At 34.1% G+C, this 19,475-nt stretch overlaps 1 protein-coding gene across 11 annotated transcripts in view; it reads right to left on the bottom strand.

Moving 5' to 3' along the window:
• Nucleotides 1-2,767: 2,767 nt before the first annotated feature.
• LOC141518999 (butyrophilin subfamily 3 member A2-like) overlaps nucleotides 2,768-19,475 on the bottom strand; it is a 42,031-nt gene continuing 25,323 nt past the window's right edge. For 2 of the 11 annotated variants that reach the window (XM_074231429.1, XM_074231431.1), the window contains 9 exons: nucleotides 19,341-19,361; nucleotides 18,484-18,504; nucleotides 17,679-17,699; nucleotides 16,772-16,792; nucleotides 15,962-15,982; nucleotides 15,212-15,232; nucleotides 14,396-14,414; nucleotides 5,362-5,391; nucleotides 2,821-4,036 (listed from right to left, as the gene is read on the bottom strand). In XM_074231429.1, coding sequence (XP_074087530.1) covers nucleotides 5,382-5,391; nucleotides 14,396-14,414; nucleotides 15,212-15,232; nucleotides 15,962-15,982; nucleotides 16,772-16,792; nucleotides 17,679-17,699; nucleotides 18,484-18,504; nucleotides 19,341-19,361 — 155 coding nt within the window. In that variant the 3' untranslated portion in view covers nucleotides 2,821-4,036; nucleotides 5,362-5,381. The other 9 variants (XR_012477334.1, XR_012477335.1, XM_074231430.1 and 6 more) reach the window with 9 other exon arrangements.

The following is a 19,475-nucleotide window of genomic DNA, read 5'->3' as shown; positions in this document are numbered from 1 at the left end:
GACTAAGAGGACAAGAGAGCAAAGGACTCAAGGAGAGAATCTAGTAGTGAATTGACCTAGATCTCTTAAGTATTACAATTGTGAAGAGAGGATAGTATAGTCAGTCATAGCAGGAATGGAAGATGAAAATACTCCAGAGAGGCCCAGAGGCAAGAAAATCCTTCCCAGGAGCCAAGAGTGAGAGCAAGGGCTCAAAGCCACATCCCACCTACCTGAGAGAAGCCAGGGGAACTGCAAAAGGACAGTAAGAGTCACTTCTCTAGGAGAGAGAGACCTCATCACTTGACGATTCCCCACAGGCCGGCATTGGTAAGCAGAGCTCTGAATTGGAATCCAGCTTTGCCAGCTCAGCCAACGGGATGCTGCTCCACTCACTTCACTACTCTGAACTTCTTTCCATGAGGAATGAAGGAATTACTCTAGAAGAACTCTGACATCTCTTCTGACATCTTTTTATGTCATCTTATATGTCTCTAAAAACATAGTTTTCAAAACAGAGTTAGGGACGTGATCTAAATGACGAAGTTTCAGAGCAACCTAGGCTACCAATTGACATGATTCCCAAAAGAATATCTTTCAGGAAATCCTGCTTCCTGATCCAGAAATGAAAGCGAAACAATTTAACTATAACTTTATGTGGTCAATGATTGTCAAAGTACTGCTAATAGTTACTATAAAAAAATTGGACTGAGAAGAAAACTGGGTGGTACAATGGTTAGAGCCCTGGATTGAAGTTAGGAAGACCTAAGTTCAGATCTGTTCTTAGACACTTAACCCCTTTGGTTGACCCTAGAAAAGTCCTTTTATCTCTCTCAGCCTCAATTTCCTCAAATGTGAAATGGGAAGAGTAGTAGCACCTATTTCCCTGAGTTATTGTGAAGATGAAATGAGATAATATTGTAATAGATGGTAGATGTTGAATAAATTCTTATGCATTTTTCTTCCTCAGGGTGGATTATCTTTTGTCCAATATCTAAAGGATTTAACAGCCTAACTCCAATGTCATTGTTGTCTTAGACATTATTCCCCTCTATACATATGAATATATATACATATAAATGTATTTATATATTTGCCCATATGTCCACACAAACACACACATACACATATGCTTAGATATGTATTTGCATATATATGCATATATATATCCAGATAAACATATTTATTCTGTTTGTACAAATATGTTGGTGTATTTTTGAGTGTATACACATACTTATAAGTATATATAGCATATGGTAATATAGAAATGGGTCTACATATCATATATATATTTTTTTAACTTGATCTGAAATCTCATTTGTCTAAGGGACTTTGGGAATTTGAGGGAGAATTTTAGGATACTCACCAGAAGAAATGCCTTATTAAATGAATATTGGAAATGATATGTGGGTGATCATACTCCAACAATCTCACAGTGACCTATGACCCCAAATTCTTCAGTCCAGGGTCAAACAAGAACTTTGACCAAGGGGTTCCACACAAACCAAGCTATTGTCTGAACTAAGTTATCCTGCCTATTTTTGCTGCCACTATAATATTCCATTGTGTATGATAGTAAAAGATTTAAATAAACTATTAGTGGGAAAAAATGTGTTGCCCTGAGCCTTCTGCTGCTGTTTGCAGAGCCTACTTGTAGTATTTCTATGCCTCATACTCTCTATATAAGTATTTCCTGTTCTTCTGCCACCTCTGTTTCATGGTTATCGTTTAAAGTGAAACTACAGCTAGAACCTGGCTGGATCTTTCTATGGATCTTTCTATTATTAAGTCACAAGTGGAAAGGACCATTTGAATACCTTGCTTCAGTTCGCTGCTCAAAGAGAGGCAGAATGAAGAAGGTAATATAGGCAGCTAAAACTACAAAGAAAGAAAATTAGCATCAGAGCAATGAAAAGGGCAATGGAATGCTGCTATTGTTTCAGAAATTCAAAACCATAGAGCAAAAAGAAGTCCATGATGTTTTTAGACAGAAAATTTCTCAGAATAGAAATATAGTCCTTAAATAAGAAAAAACACCAAAAGCAAAGAAAAGGAGAGAAAGAACATCAGACTGCAGCACCTAGAAGGATGCTCTCTTAGAATGAGCCACACTCATCCTCATGTGTGGATGAACACTTTTGAGATCATGGAATTTGACTTTTCCCTCTCCTGCTTCCTCTTCTATACCATCTTCTGTCACTTGCCAGATAATCCTTTATTCTCAAAGAAGACCATTACATCAAGAGAGGTGATGCCATGATGAGCACAGGAAATGGGCTTTGTATGGGGGGGGGGGGCTGTGCCAAGTCATTAGCCTCACTTTCTCCTCCAGAACCATGTGGCCAGATATGAATCAGGACGACTGAAGATGATCTTAGATACAAGAGAATCATGGTAAAATGACTTGCCCAAGGTCACACAACTAATAAGTGGCAAATATCTGAAGCTGGCTTGAACTCCCATCCTCCTGACTCCAAGGTCATTGCTTTATCCACTGTGTCACCTAGCTGCCCACTTGTCAAACAATGATTCCCAGTGCCACAGGGTCCACCTAATATCTTGATGTTACCATCTGGCTGCCCAAAGTCTCCAAAAATTTTGGTAGTCCGTGTAGGCCTGCTCTCTCCATGGTATGCCCAAGGTCACAGATGAAGAGGAATGGAAAAATATGTAAATAATTTATACTCCTTATCTCTACTGTTGGAAGAAGAGTAACATGAAATAAGTGTGGAAAGGTAACGAGTCAAGTAGATTGCTGAGTGTTTTGAAAGATACACACAAAGATAAAATAAAGGGTAGGACTAGATTTTATTATATAAATAAAGCAGAGGTAGAAATCTTGATCTCAAAGTTAAAACAAAGAAAAATTTAATCAAAAAAGAAAAATATAGAAAGTACAGTATGTATCAACAATATTATTCAATTTAGGCCATTTCAAGTAATGACAATATAAAATATCTGAGAGCATGCCTTTCAAAACAAACTTTATGAATATAAACATAAATAAAGTCAGAACTAAATAATTGAAGTAATATTTCTTGTTCATGGGCTGGTAAAGTCAATATAATGACAAAAATGATAATTTTACTAATCTATTTAATGCCACCCCAATTAAATTACTAAACAAATCGTATTGAATTAGAAAAAAATAGTAACAAAGTTGATTTGGAAGACTAAAAGGTCAGGAACGTCAACGAAACTAGAAAAAAGTATGTAAAGGAAGCAGATTCAACAGTATTAAATCATAAACTATATTATGAGAGCATTGTTGAAGATTAAAATGGATAATTTCAATTACTTTAAATTAAAATGTTCTTATATGAACAAAACTTATGCAGTGAAAAGTAGAATGAAAACATAAAATTAGTGGGGTACTGAAATATTTGTTGTGGGGTAGGATATAATGTGCATTTAGAAAACATGGAAAGACTTGATCTTATGATGGAAGTTGCTTCAGAGGAACAGAAGACAAATGGAAATAAACAATGTAGTCCTAGATAGATAGATAGATAGATAGATAGATAGATAGATAGATAGATAGATAGATAGATAGATAGATAGATGTATATGAGTATAATATGTGTGTATGTTTAGTGAATGCTCTCATGCTCCTCTGAGTCCATGACAATGTTAAGAAGGTGGGGGTGAAGTTCATATTGGTGAGCTCAGTCATATTGTAGGAGGTCTGGTCTACTTCCTAGTCCAAGAAAATCCCCATCATCTTGGGGACCACTGGCAATTAAAGAGGAATCCAGAAACTGGAGAGAACCAGGTTAAGTTCTCCTATTCATCAGAAGTAGAACAGAGAATTCAGCATGTGGTGTAACCTGTACCATTCCTTGATCACAGAGTCCTTATAGTCTCAGAGATCATGTCTTTCCTTCCACATCCTCCTCCCAGGTGGATGTTCCTGAAGTGAATCTCTTCCTGCCCAGTCAGTTTGTCAGACTCTTCTCCAAGGCTGGATATGTTTTGCTTCTTTAAAACAAGTCAAGAAATGTTTATTATTGCAGTAAGAATGAGCAATGAGTTGTACCTTCATTCCAAGGAATATCCACTGCAGAGAAATGCACAATTTCAGTCCAGGGGTAAAAACAAGAACCATATCCCTACTCCTCAACTTCAATTGCATATCCAGAGATCCTCTATGCTCCTCTTCATCTCAGACATTGACCATCTGTATGACTATGGCAGAGTCATTTAGACTCTTATCTACCTCAGTTTCTTAATGTATAAAATTAAAAAAATTAGAGTTTCTTCCAATGTTGTGAGGTTAATATTTGTAAAGCAATTTGAATACTATAAAGGATTACATAAATTATAACATTACCTTTGCTACTCTTGTTGCTATTGCTATTGCTCCTGCTGTTACTACCACCACCACCACCACCACCACCACCATCATCATCATCATCATCATTGCTATTTTCTCTTGCTGGTTCCCTAGAACATCCTTCCCAAAAGTCATTCTAAACCTTCTTCACCCACAAGTCATTAACCTTATTCCAAACACACACACACACACACACAGATACATATACATATATATATATATATATATATATATATATATGGTAGATGCCATCCCACACCCACATCCATCCCACGCACTGTATTTAAAATCATTGTGACTTTGGGCTGTGTGTTTGGTCTACACCAAATCTTTTACCTTGTCCTTAACCTTCTGCAATCTGATATCTCACCTCAGAGGCTAACATTAGATGGTGGGTTCCTCATGATCAAGAACTACTTCAAACCTTTCTTTTTATCCCTGGCCCTTCCCTTGATGTCTGACACTGGGCGCGTTCATGAGCTGTTTCCCATGACTGGAATGCTCTTATTGCGAGTCCTTAGCTTTCATGACTTTCTTAGGGGTCTGCTAAAGCCTCGTAGTCTGCAAGGTGCCTTAGGTCTCCTTGATCTTAGCATCTTCCATCTGAGACTACAGCCAATTAGTCACTTCTAGGTTTTCTGTGTGCATAGCTGTTTGCATATTGTGTTCACCCAATAGATTATAAATTCATTGCTTCTTTTTTTGGAAACCCAGCCCTTGACAGTGGCTGGTAAATAAATAATACTTACTAGACGTCTCCCTTCCTTCCTACCTTTTTTTCCCTTGTTTTTCCCTTTCTTTGTTCTATTTTTCTTCCTACCTTCCAGTTATGGATTAACAAATCTGTAGACAATGAGATAATCTAACAGTTCTCTAATCCTGGACTTGGTCTTCTTCTATGAAGTCCAAGAACTCATTTGCTTTCTTCATTGAGACTTCCATACTGATTATTGATGGGGTCTTACAATCCCTGACAATCCCCTGAGATAATTCCCCAAAGATATCCTCTATTCCCCACAGACTGTTGGAGAAGCCTCAACATTGATTACCTCTGTGCTTCATGACAAACTCAGTTAAGACTGAAATAAAAAAAAGGAAAAAAATTGGGTTAAAATTAATTGTGCATAGAGTCCCCCTTACTCTGTGATTGCACCCCCCCCCAACCACAACCTCCAAATCTTGTAAGAGTTAGAGTTGAAGAAGACACAGAATATCATCAAGGTCAATAATCTCTTCCCTGGACATTTGGGAGCCTGACCTATTCAAGGTCCCCCAGTGCAGAAATTTTATTTTATTTTTTATTTATGGAATAAAGCAAGCATTTCCAAAACATAGTATAATGAAAAAATGATTTCAAATGAAACTACAAATCTATTATGTAGAACATGTTATTTCTTCTAAATGCATAATAAGGTTATCATGGATATTTCTTTTTTCCTTTTTTCCTTCCCCACTTCAAAATGCCTACTATTAAGCATGGATATGCATGCATGTGTATATAAATATAATATATACACATGTACATATATGAAAAATTATTTGGGGGTCTTTCTCTGAATGTAGGTAGCATTTGCCTTCATATGTACTTTCTAGTTAATTTGGACATTTGCAATAAGCAGAATAACTTATTCCAAGTTCTTCTTAAAACAATGTTATTGTTATTGTATACTATATTCTCTTGGTTTTCCTCATTTTATTCTTCATCGTTTCATGTGATAGGACAGGTAGGTGGTGCAGCGGATAGATTACTGACCTCAGAGTCAGGACAGAAGTTTGAATCCAGCCTCTTGATACTTGAATCTTATTAGCTATGTGACCTTGAGCAAGTCACTTAACCCTCATTGCCTCACATCCAGGGCCATCTCCAGTCATCCTGATTCATACCTGATCACTGGACCCAGATGACTCTGGAGGAGAAAGTGAGACTGGTAACTTAGTACAGCATCCCCTCAATCAAATCCATTTCACATGCTTGTCATGGTACTACCTCCCTGATGTTCTTTGTGGTCTCCTTTGAAAATGGACAAACAATATTTCATGTGGGTCTATGCTTTTCTATCATCAAGTCCATAATTTCTTAAAGCACAGAAATTTTCTATCACATTCTTATATCACTGCTTGTTCAATCACTCCCCAATCGATGGGTATCCCCACAATTTCCAGTTCTTGGTCACCACAAAGAGAGCTGCTATAAATGGTTTAGAACATCTAAATTCTTTCCATTTTTCTCCAGTTTTAGAAAAAGACCTAGCAATGGTATCACTAGGTCAAAGATATAGAAAATTAAAAAAAATTGAACATAATTCCAGAATGCTCTCCAAATTGAGATCAGTTCAGAATTCATCTAACAATGAATCAGTGTCCCAGTTTTTCTACATCCCTTCCAACATTTGTCACTTTCCCCTTCAATCATTATAACCAATCTGATAGGCAAAAGATATCTCAAGGTTGTTTAAATTTCAAATTCCCTTAACCATAATGATTCAAAACATTTGTATATGACTTGTTTCAGTTGCTTCATTGGAAAACAGACTGTTCATGCCTTTTGACCATTTATCAATTGGAAAGTGCCTCATATTCTTACAGATTTCACAGAGGTATTTATACATTTGAGATGAGACCTTTACCTGAGACTCTGTGTATAAAATTTTTTGCCAATTTTCCGCTTTCCTTCTGAACTTACATTTTAATGAAATGTAATTGAAATTATCCATTTTACAACCACATTCTATTCTCTGTATTTTTTTATAAATTGTTAACCTAATCATAAGTCTGATAAGTGATATGTTCCGTAGTCTTCAAATTTTCTTGTAATATTTTTTCTTTATATCTACATTGTGAATCCATTTTTACCTAATTTCTGGTAAATGTTATGAGATATAGGTTTATACATAATGTCTGCCACACTGCTTTCCAGTTTTCCCAATAATTTTTACCAAATAATGAATGAGTATCCCAAAATGTTGCTTTTACACTTGATAAATACTATACTTAAATGCTTCAATAAATTGTATATCTACTCTATTGCATTGATCTTTCTCTCTATTTCTTAGTCAGTACCAGATAGTTTTAAAAACAACTACCTTTTAATGTAGTTTAAGATCTGCTCCTGCTAAACCTCCTTCCTTTATATCTTTTTCATAAGTCCCTTTGACATTTTTCATTTTTTGTTCATTCAGATGAATTCTGTTATTTTTTCCTAATTCAATAAAGCAATTATTTTCTCTATATGTCAGTCTAAGTAGATTGCCATTCTTATTATATTTGTCCTGGCTACCCATGGACCATTAATATTTCTCAAATTATTTAAATCTAGTATTATTTGTATAATTTTTAAAATTTTGCTATTATACATCCTGGAATCATTTTGGCAAGTATAATTAAAGGAATTTTATGCTGTCCACAGTTATCTGAAATGGAGTATCTCCTACTATCTCTTCTTGAAGAAATTTGTTTGGGAGGGTTTAATGATTTGCATGGATTTACTTTGCATTCAGCTACTCTGCTGAAAGTATTCATTGTTATTACTAACATTTTAGTTGAGTTTTGGGGATTTTGTAAGTAGATCATCACATTATCTGCAAAAAATGAGATAGTTTTTTTAATCTAATTCCCAAATTTGAATGTTTTTATTTCTTCTTTTTTTATTGCCCTTGCTAGGACTTCCAAAATAATAATGAGTAATATTGAATAATAGTGATAAAAGATGACATCATTTTTTTCACATTCGGGCTTACAGTGGACATTTCCAATTTATCATCATCATAAACAATACTGACTGATAATTTAGATAAATAATTTTTATCAATTTAAGAGAAAATCCATTTATAACTATACTTTTAGGGTTTTTGAGAGAAATGAGTTATAGTTTATCAAAAGCTGTTTCTGTTTATTGATATAATCATATAAATTTGCTTAAATTAATATATGTTATATATAATGATATATTATTTTATAATTTAATCGATTATGTTAATATTTTCCTTAAGTTAAATCATCCCTACATTCCTAATATAAATCCCACTGGTCATAATGTATTATCTTTGTAACGTAGTGTTGCAGACTTCCAGCTAGTTTTTTAATTTAAAATTTTTGGATCCATGTTCATTAATTAAGTTGCTCTATAAGTTCCTTTCTTAGTTTATACTCTTCCTGGTTAACTTGTTTCTTTTTACTAATTTTTATAAATTTGCTTTATAGTCTTGACCTTTTGTTCTTCAAGATGAACTTTGTTCATACACCCACCCTATGCCAAATAAGGTCAAAATGGTGCAGGATTTAGACAAAAACTGCTACACCAGGCCAAGAAATAATCTATCAGATCCATGAAAGGAGAGAAACTTATGACCAAACAAGAAATAGAATAAATTATCAATTGCAAATGGATGATTCTTGAATTACTAAATTAAATTAAAAAGTTTTTACACTAATAAAATCAATGCTGCAAAAATTAGAAGGAAAACAAAACTGGGAAACAGTTTTCACAGCTAGGGGTTCTGATAAAGATCTCATTTCTAAAATATAGAGAATTGCATCAAATTTATAAGGTTACAAGTTATACCTCAACTGACAAATGGTCAAAGGATATGAACCAGCAGTTTTCAAATGAAAAATTAAAACTATGCATAATCATATGAAAAATGATAAATCATAAATGATTAGAGAAATAAACAACTGTGAGGTTCCACCTCACAGATTGGTCAAGATGGCAAAAAGGGAAAATAATCAATGTTGGAGAGGTTGTGGGAAGATTGTGACATTAATGCATTATTTTTTTAAATTTATTTTTATTAAAGATATTATTTGAGTTTTACAATTTTCCCCCCAATCTTGCTTCCCTCCCCTCTCCCCCCCACAGAAAGCACTCCATCAGTCTTTACTTTGTTTCCATGTTGTACCTTGATCCAAATTGGGTGTGATGAGAGAGAAATCATATCCTTAAAGAGAAGTCTAAGAGGTAACAAGATCAGACAATAAGCTATCTGTTTTTTTCCTAAATTAAAGGGAATAGTCCTTGCACTTTGTTCAAACTCCACAGCTCCTTATCTGGATACAGATGGCACTCTCCTTTGCACACAGCCCAAAATTGTTCCCGATTGTTGCACTGATGGAATGAGCAAGTCCTTCAAGGTTGAACATCACCCCCATGTTGCTGTTAGGGTGTACAGTGTTTTTCTGGTTCTGCTCATCTCACTCAGCATCAGTTCATGCAAATCCCTCCAGGTTTCCCTGAAATCCCATCCCTCCTGGTTTCTAATAGAACAGTAGTGTTCCATGACATACATATACCACAGTTTGCTAAGCCATTCCCCAATTGAAGGGCATTTACTGGATTTCCAATTCTTTGCCACCACAAACAGAGCTGCTATATATATTTTTGTACAAGTTATGTTTTTTACCCTTTTTCCTCATCTCTTCAGGGTATAGACCCAGTAGTGATATTGCTGGGTCAAAGGGTATACACATTTTTGTTGCCCTTTGGGCATAGTTCCAAATAGCTCTCCAGAAAGGTTGGATGAGTTCACAGCTCCACCACCAGTGTAATAGTGTCCCAGATTTCCCACATCCCTTCCAACAATGATCATTATCCTTCCTGGTCATACTGGCCAATCTGAGAGGTGTGAGGTGGTACCTCAGAGAAGCTTTAATTTGCATTTCTCTAACAATTAATGATTTAGAGTATTTTTTAATATGGCTATGGATTACTTTGATCTCCTCATCTGCAAATTGCCTTTGCATACATTAATGCATTATTGATGGAATTGTGAACTGATCCAGACGTTCTGGAGAGCAATATGGAATTATTCACAAAGAGCAATTAAAAAAACATTCATATCCATCCATATCCAAAAACCATTAATGCTTGGCCTATATCTAGAAGAAATCATTAAAAAATGGGAAAAGTCCCACATGTTCCAAAATAAACATAGCAGCTGTTTTTGTTGGAAATTAAAGGAAGGCTCATTAACTGAGGAATGACTGAACAAAAGTTTTGATACATGAATACTATGGAATATTATGCTCTATAAGAAACCATAAATGGTTTGACTCTAGACAGTAGAAACAGGAGAACAATGTACCCATCAACAACATGACCAACTCTGATGGACGTAGCCCCTCTCAGCAGAGGTCGAACAACTCTAAGAAATCAGCTATAGGCAATGCTATTCCAATTCAGAGGAAAAAATAAATAAAATAAAGCAAAACACCCTACAGAATCTGAATGAACACCACAATCACTTCTTAAAAATTTCTCTTATGTATTTCTTTCCTATCTCATGGATTTCATTCTTTTCCCTTAATCTTGATTCCTCATACCAAAAATGACTAATCTGAAAACAAGTTAATCAAAAATGTGGATGTACAATATTCACTTGATTGTTATTGGTGGGGAAGGGAGGAGGGAAGGAAATCATGTAATTTAAAAATATGCATATGCATATGGATAAATGGATAATTAGGAAAATAAAATAAAATATCAATTGCAAATAAATAAACTGGATGAATTTTGTTTATTACTCTTCTAATTATAAAGTTTTTTTCTTAGTTTAAGTGGTATAGTACTTTATAATTAGTTTGCTTTAGGGAAAATTGTTTTTATTATATTAGTCTAGCCTACACATGAACAATTGATATTTTTCCATTTATTTAGGTCTGATTTTATTTGTGTGAATAGAGTTTTGTAATTATATTCCTTTAGTTCCTTGGTAAGTTGTTGGTTATGTGACTCGATCATGCTAAAGGTGTTAATTGATAATTATCTCAGGTAGATTTTTAGTTGATCATTTAGGATTATATAAGTATACTATCATATTGTTAGAAGAATGATAGTTTTCTTTCCTCAGTGCCAAATTCCTTCAATTTCTTTGCTTTTCTTATTGGTATAGCTCCCATTTCTAGTACAATATTGAATCTTAGTGGCAAATATTGGCAAACTTGTATCACCCTTCATCTTATTGGGATGACTTCTAATTTATCCCCTTTATCGTTAATGCTTGCTGATGGTTTTAGATGAATACTCTTCCTCATTTTAAAGCTCCAATTATTCCTATTGTCTCTAAGTGTCTTAAATAGCAAAGGGTATCATATATTGTCAAAAGCTTTTTCTGCATTCATAAAGATAATTAGACAATTTCTGTTATTTTTCATTATTGATAAGGCCAATTATGCTTCCTTACATTGAACCAGCTCCAAGTAAAGTTCATTAGGTGAAGCTTCCTAAAGTCGCAGCAGGAATTTTACAGAGATAAAATTTCTTGAGAACTATTAGGTTTCACAATGGAGTTGAGCTGTAGATGTTTACAATTCATGGGTAAAATTGCAGTCTTTGGAATCTGTTTTGAGTTCCTCTCAAGTTGCCTTATGAGGACAAATGCTTTACCTCTTTATTTTTGCTGCTCTAAATACATTTTTTGGCAATTTTCTGATGGTTTTTCAGGTAGCAAAAACTGGAAAAAGTCCAGGAATTTCTGACTTACTCTTCTATCTTCCCAGAATTTCCTAAGTTTGTAAAAATGATAGTCTATATTTAAAATAAGTTCTCAATGCTTGAGGCAATATGAAAAAAATGAAAAATGTCTGATAGGATTTGTTGTTGTTGTTAGGTCCTAATGGATTTATTATTCAGATCCTGTTTTCTTTTGCCATATAATTCTATGGTTGAACCAGGCAGCTACATATTGGTTACAATCTGAAGGTGGAACTGGGGAAAATATTATGATTATTTTAAGTATATATGGGGAAACTGACTTGAAATTTTCATTACAGAAGAATTTATGACTAATCAAGAGATAGAGAACATTATGAAACATAAAATGGATGATTTTGATTACATAAAATTTTTAAAAAATTACACAAACAAAATTAATGCAAACAAGATGGGAAAGAAAGCAGAAGCTGGCAAATAATTTTTCCTGTCAGTTTCTGATAGAGGCTTTATATCTAAAATAAATGAGAAAAAATTTGTAAGAATAAAAGTCATTCTCCGTGTTTCAAATCATTATTGATTAGAGAAATTCAAATTAAAACAACTCTGTAGTACCCCCCCATACCTATCAGATTGGCTAAAATGACCAAAAGAAAAAAAGGAAAATGATTAGTTTTGGACAGAATGTGGGAAAACTGGGACACTAATGTTGGTAGAGTTGTGAATTTATCCAATCATGCTGGAGAGCAATTTGGAACTTTGTCCAAAGGCTCTTAAAAATTATGCAAAAATATTTTCAAGTGAAAATTGAGGGGATATTCAACAATTGTGAAGTGGATGAACAACTTGTGATATATGAATGCAATGAAACACAATAGTGCTTTAAGAAATGATGAACAGACAGATTTCAGAAAAAACCTGGAAAGACTTATATGAACCGATATTTAATGAAACAGGAAGAACCAGGAGAACATTGTGAACAGTAACAGTAACAGTAACACTGAGTGATAATTAGCTATGATAGCTCTTCTCAACATTACAATAATCCAAAATAATCCCAAAGACTTGTGATGGAAAATGTCATCTACATCCAGATAAAAATCTATGAAGTATAGTATTCTAACTTTTAAAAATTCTTTCTGGTTTTTCTTCCTTGGGTTTTTCCCCTTTTGATCTGATTCATCTTTCACAATATGACTATCAGAGAGATATGTTTGATATAAATATACATGTATAACCTATATCAGACTGCTTATTATTTTGGAGAGGAAGGAAGGGAGAGAAGATGAAAATTTTGGAATGCAAAATCTTATTAAAATAAATGTTTAAACTATTTTACCTTTAATTAGGAAAAATGTTATTATATTTTTAAAAAGACAGTTTACTTCCTAGTTTGGTGAATTCATAGAGGGGAACAATCTCTTTTATAACCTGGAGACAAAAAACCATCTAATTATTTATTAATTGTTAACAAGTCAATATAGCCCACAAAAAGCAAAGAACCTTTAAAATGAATTCAGGAACTAAATCCTAGAAGAATGGACTCATTCTTAAAGTAGCTATAAGTTTCTAGGCTTATACAATTATCCATTTCCACTATCCCTCACTTTGTCTCTAGAAAAGAGAGATGAAAAGAGAAGGAAAATCATAGAATGGGATATTTTTAAATAATAGTCCTGCACCCTTGAGAAAAGTACAGTGGACAAAATAGGTACAGCCAGTGGGGATAAAGCAATTCTTTCCATCTTTTTGAAGCAAGGGGAAGTAAAGAGCATTCAAAATGCTTAGTATTCCCTGCCAAACCTAGTTATTAGAATAGAAATACATTACACAAAAATGGAAACAGAGAATGATAGAGAAAAGAGACAGGATTAAGAGAAAGCTGAGAGTTGTTGAACCCTAAAACTTTTCATAGCTATGAAAACAAGTAGTCTAAGTGGGAACATAAATTAGGGGAACCATAGTTGATTTAGTTCCTGGTATCATCCATTTATATATAGTATAACCATATACTTATATTTTGGTAAAAAATACCAATAAAATATGATTCACCAAGTTGATCTTTAAAATTATCACCTAAAAAAGAAAATAAGAGGGAGAAAAAGAGTGACAGAGAGACAGATAAAACAACAGTACGTCTATTTAAATAATTCATTTAAACATAGATAAGCAACCACTCCAGCATCTTTGTCAGGAAAGTTCCAAATGCAAGTCTCTCAACCCCATTCCCTTGCCAAAAGAAAAAGAAAGCCCCAATTGGGGTTATGAAGAGTCAAATACCATTATGGGCAAGTCATTTAACCTTGTTTGACTCAGTTTCCTGATTTGTAAAAATGATCAGAGAAGGAAATATCCAACAACTCCAGCGTCTTGGGCAAGAAAGTCCCAAATGGCTTAGAGTCAGATGCTACTGAAAAAAGACTGAAAAATAATAATAGAAAACTAAAAAATCCTTTTATCTTGCAAAATTAACACTTCACAGAAAAAATCCAAACTACCAAAATATTCTTTCTATAAATTGGGGTGATTAGGTGGTTGCTTGACTTGAGGATCTCCTAATCAACCTAGTTTCCAGCATTCTCCAAGGGTATGTAATATCAATAAAAGTAAATATACAGATTTGGATAATATATTTTCAGATGATAAACATTACTCACCATCCTTTACCATTTTTGTCTGTAAAAGAGAGAAAGACAGAATGAGAGAGAGAGGAAACAAAATTAGCCCATCAATTCAAATTATCCATTTATAACACGGAAAAGAAAATGGTAAACCATTTCAAGAGTACCCCAAATGGGATCACAAAATCATACACAATTAAAAATGACTAAACAACAAAATTATAACATGAAAGTTGCCTTGTTTTATCATGCAATTTTCCAAAGATTTCAAGTCTGTTTATGATGAAGAATGAACAACTGAACTAAGAATCAGGAAAACATAGATTTTGGACCTGGTTATCATTCTAATTGAGAAAGACATTTTCTCATTTTTTTCATCAATAAAATGAGAAGGTTGTACCACATAATTATCTGTAAATGTATGAATCTACTTGTGCTCTCACACTTATTACACTTGTGACCCTTAGAAAGTGAAACATTTCTGAGCCTCTAATTATCTGTAAAAGAAAACTATAGAACTACATAGATTCCAAAGTGACTTCCAGTTTTAAATCAATAATTCCAAGATAAAGTTTCCACTAGATGCCTCATTTTTATGGCTTACCATTCACTGACTTTTGTTCATCACTTCAACTATTTTTTCCATTTATTAATTAAGAAACATTGCTTTGTCAAAGTACATATTCACAGGAAAAATGCAAGGTAGCAAAGTCCCCCTTCTAAAAGTTAAGGGAGCTGGGTAGGTACATTGACTTGAGGGTCTCCTGATCAACCTAATTTCAGCATTCTACAGTGGTCGGTGGTATTACCACATATAAATATTTGGATAATGAAGAAGAAAATACTACTTACCAAGTTCAGTTTTAAGTTTATCTATGAGATGAGATAGAAAGAGAGGGGGTGGGGAATAAGAAGAAATAGTAAGATAGAATTAATTTATTTAAATGCTGCAGTTTGTATTCTCCAAAGTATTCAGGTCAGTGGATGCTGAGGAATGACCACTACTTTAGGGATCTGAAGACCTAGATTTGAGGCCTGTTATAACTAATGTATTCTATGACCTTGGGAAAGTCATTTCCTAACTTTTATCAAAATGAGACTGTTGTACTACATAATCTCTAGGAATCCATATAATGTAAGAATGTTTGAATAAATCCCAGCTCTCACACTCCTTATATTTGCAACTTTTTAGAGAATGACAACATAGTTGAGGGTCCATTTTCTAATTTGAAAAATGAAACCATGAGACCACATGATCTTCAAGGTCACTTACAACTTTAAATCTATAATTTAAATATAGAATCGATGGGTATTACATGGCTCATATTTTAGTGATTCCGATTCATGCCTTTTTCAAAAGTTTCATGATTTTTTCATGTTTCAATTAAGAAAATGTTTTGGTGAAAAATTTAAAAATTTTTAAAAAACACTTCACTGGAAAAATCTGGTCTGACCATGGTTCCCCTCTATAAATTAGAGACTGGTTAGGAATATTGAGTTGGGGGGGGTGTCTCCTGACATTGTAAGTTACCAATATTCTCCAGTGTTATGCAATATTATCTTATGAAAATATTTGGATAATGAAGAAAAAATAGTACTCACCATAATCATTTTGAAGCTTATCTGTGAGAGAGAGAGACAGAGAGACAGAGGTGGGGGAGGGAGAGAGACAGAGAGAGAGACAGACAGAGAGAGAGAAAGAGAGAGAAGAAAAGAGGGAGGTAGGGAGAAAAAAAGCTTATTTAGATTATCCATTTTCTAAGTAGAATATACATCATATGATACTTCTGTTCTCCAAATTATTCAGACTGGTTGATGCTGAGAAACATCTTGTAGAACTAGAAATCAGAAGACCTGGATTTGAGACCTGTTCTCAAAAGAATTCACTCTATCATCTTGGGAAACCCATTTTATCCCTTTTTTCATCTTTATAATAGTAATTATTCTACATCATGTCTAAGATTCCCTTTAATCTAAGGATGTCTGAATCTATTGTATTTCTCATATTGATTAACTTTGGGACCTTTAGAAAGTGACAACATTTCTGAGTCTCTATTTTCACAACTGAAAAATGAAACGGATCACATGGCCTCAGGCCACTTCCAATTTTAAATATATAATTCTAGATAGCACTACCATGTGCTAGATGTCTCTTTTCTTAATGTTTTCTAATCACTGCCTTTTTTCAAAATTTCCATTATTATTTTCCATTTCTTATTTAAGAAACATTGTTTTGGCAAAGCAAACATTTCACAGGAAAAATTCAAGCTGTCTCCCCTCTACAGATTGTAGAGGCTGAATGGGACACTGAGTTGGGGGTAGCCTGACAATGTAAGTCCCCAACATTTTGCAGTGGTATGAAGTATTTATATTCACAAATATTTGGATAATGAAGAAGAAAATATTACTCACCACGTTCATATTTAATTATATCTGTAAAAGAAAGAGAGAGACAGAAAAACAGAGACAAAGACAGAGAAGAGACAGGAGGGAGAGAAATGGCTCATTTAGATTATCCATTTACAATGTTGAGGATGCCTCATATGACATTTTTATTCTCCAAATTATTCAGGTTTATTGATGTTGAGAAATGAACCATGGAACTAGGGATCAGAAAACCCAAATTTTTGACCTGTTCTCAAACTAATTTACTCTATCATCTAGAGAAAGTTATATTCTCACTTTTTCCATCTGTAAAATGAGAGAGTTGTGCTACCTAATCTCTAAGATTCTTTAAAATCTAAGAATGTTTGACACCATCCCATCTCTCACATTCATTAACTTTGTGATCTTTAGAAGGTGACAGTATCTCTGAGCCTCTATTTTCTCATTTGAAAAATTAAACTATAGGACCACATAGACTCTAAGGTCACTTCCATAAATCTATGGTCCTAAAATAGTACCAGAATGTACCAGATACTTAATTTCTTACTGTTTCCTAATCATTTCCCTTTTTTAAGATTTGATTTATTTAAGACAATGGAGTTAAGTGACTTGCCCAAGGTCACACAGCTAGGCAATTATTAAGTTTCTGAGGTCTCATTTGAACTCAGGTCCTCCTGATTCCAGGGCTGGTGCTCTATCCACTGCACCACCTAGCTGCCTTTTTAAAAATCCCCATTATTTTTCCTTTTCTTAATTAAGAAAGAATGTTTGGGCAAATCAAACAATTCGCAGGAAAAATCCCCTCTACAAATTATAGAGACTGGATGGCTATGTTGAGTAGAGAATCTTTTGAGAATGTAAGTTCCTAACATTTTCCAGTAGTATATAGAATTGCCATATACAAAAATTTGGATAAGAAGAAAATACTACTCACCACGCTCATACTTAATCTTGTCTGTATATATGTGTGTGTGTTTGAAACAAAGAGAGACAGAGCCAGAGTAAGGGGAAGAATGGTAGAGGGAGGAAGAGAAGGAGAGAGAGAGAAGAAGAAGTTTATTTAGATTCTCCATTTAAAAAGTCAAGAATGCCTCTTATGACATTTTTATTCTCCAAATTATTCAGGTTGGTTGATCTTGAGAAATGAACCTCAGAATGAGGGATCAGAAGACCTGGATTTGTAGCATGTTATCATACTAGTTCACTCTAGAATTTTAAGAAAGTCATTGTTTCACTTTTTTCCATGTGTAAAATAAAAGGGACTACATAATCTTTAAGATTCCTTATAATCTAGGAATGTTTGAATCTATTCCATCTGTCACATTGATTAACATTTTACCTTTAGAAAGTGACAACATCTCTGAGCCTCTATTTTCTTATTTGAAAAATGAAACCATGAAACCACATAGCCTCTGAAGTCACTTGCAATTTTAAATCTATTCTGTTAGTACCAATATACACTAGTTGCCTCAATTCCTAATTAGCATTTCCTAATGACTGACTTTTTCAAAACTTCCATTTTTCCCATTTTTTAGTTGAGAAAAAGTGTTTCCCAAAACAAACACTTCACAGAAAATATCCAAGCTGCCAATGCCTCTCCTCTACAAATCTGAGAGATTGGTTGGGTACAATGAGTTGTGGGTCTCCTGATAATGTAAGTAAATTCCAAACATTCTCCAGTGGTATGTAGTATTAACATATACAAATATTTGGATAATGAAGAAGAAAATGATACTCACCGCAGTCACCTTTAAGGTCATCTGTGAGTGAGACAGAAAGAGAGAGAGAGAGAGAGAGAGAGAGAGAGAGAGAGAGAGAGAGAGAGAGAGAGAGAGAGAGGTGGGGGAAGAAGACAGAGAGGAGGTGAAAGCATTCAGCATTCAGGGAGGGAGGGAGGGAGGGAGAGAAATAGTTCATTTAGAATTAGATTTTCCATTTATGAAGTCAATTATGCCTAATGTGACACTTCTATTCTCCAAATTATGTAGGCTGGTTGATGTTGAGAAATGAACTATAAAACTAAGGATCAGAAGAATTGGATTTGTGGTCTATTCTCATTCTAAGTCACTCTATGATTTTGAGAAAGACTTTTTTTTCACTCTATCCACCTGTAAAAGGAAATCTCTAAGATTTCTTGTGAACTAATAATGTTTGTATCTATCTCATCTCTCACACTGATTAACTTTGCATCCTTTCAAATGGAACAGAATCTCTGAGCCTCAGTTTTCTCATGTGGAAAATGAAACCATGGGACCACAAGACCATAAGGTCACTTCTAACTTTGAATCTATAATTCTAAGATAGTACCAACCTGCATTAGATACCTCCTTTTATAGTGCTTCATTGTCACTGCCTTTTTTTAAATTGCAATTTTTTCCCATTTCTAAATTAAGGAACAATGTTTTGGCAAAAAAAAATATTTCATAGGAAAAATTCAGGTTGTGAATACCTCCCCTCTATATATTGTGGAGATTGGGTGGCTATATAATGTTGGGGGAACTCTGATAATGTAAGTTTCCAACATTCTCCAATGGTATGTAGTATTTCCATAGACAAATATTGGGATAATGAAAATGAAAAAGAACTTATTACTCACAATGTTCATGTTTAATCCTGTCTGAGAGAGAGAGAGAGAGAGAGAGAGAGAGAGAGAGAGAGAGAGAGAGGAGAGGAGAGAGAGAAAGGGTCGAAAGAGGGAGGGAGAGAAACAGCTCATTTAAATTATCCATTT

The sequence above is a fragment of the Macrotis lagotis genome, chromosome 3 (genome assembly GCF_037893015.1).
Source record: "Macrotis lagotis isolate mMagLag1 chromosome 3, bilby.v1.9.chrom.fasta, whole genome shotgun sequence".
Classification (NCBI taxonomy): domain Eukaryota; kingdom Metazoa; phylum Chordata; class Mammalia; order Peramelemorphia; family Peramelidae; genus Macrotis; species Macrotis lagotis.
Note: the sequence above shows the minus strand (reverse complement) of the source record. Positions and strands in the feature narration are given on the sequence as shown.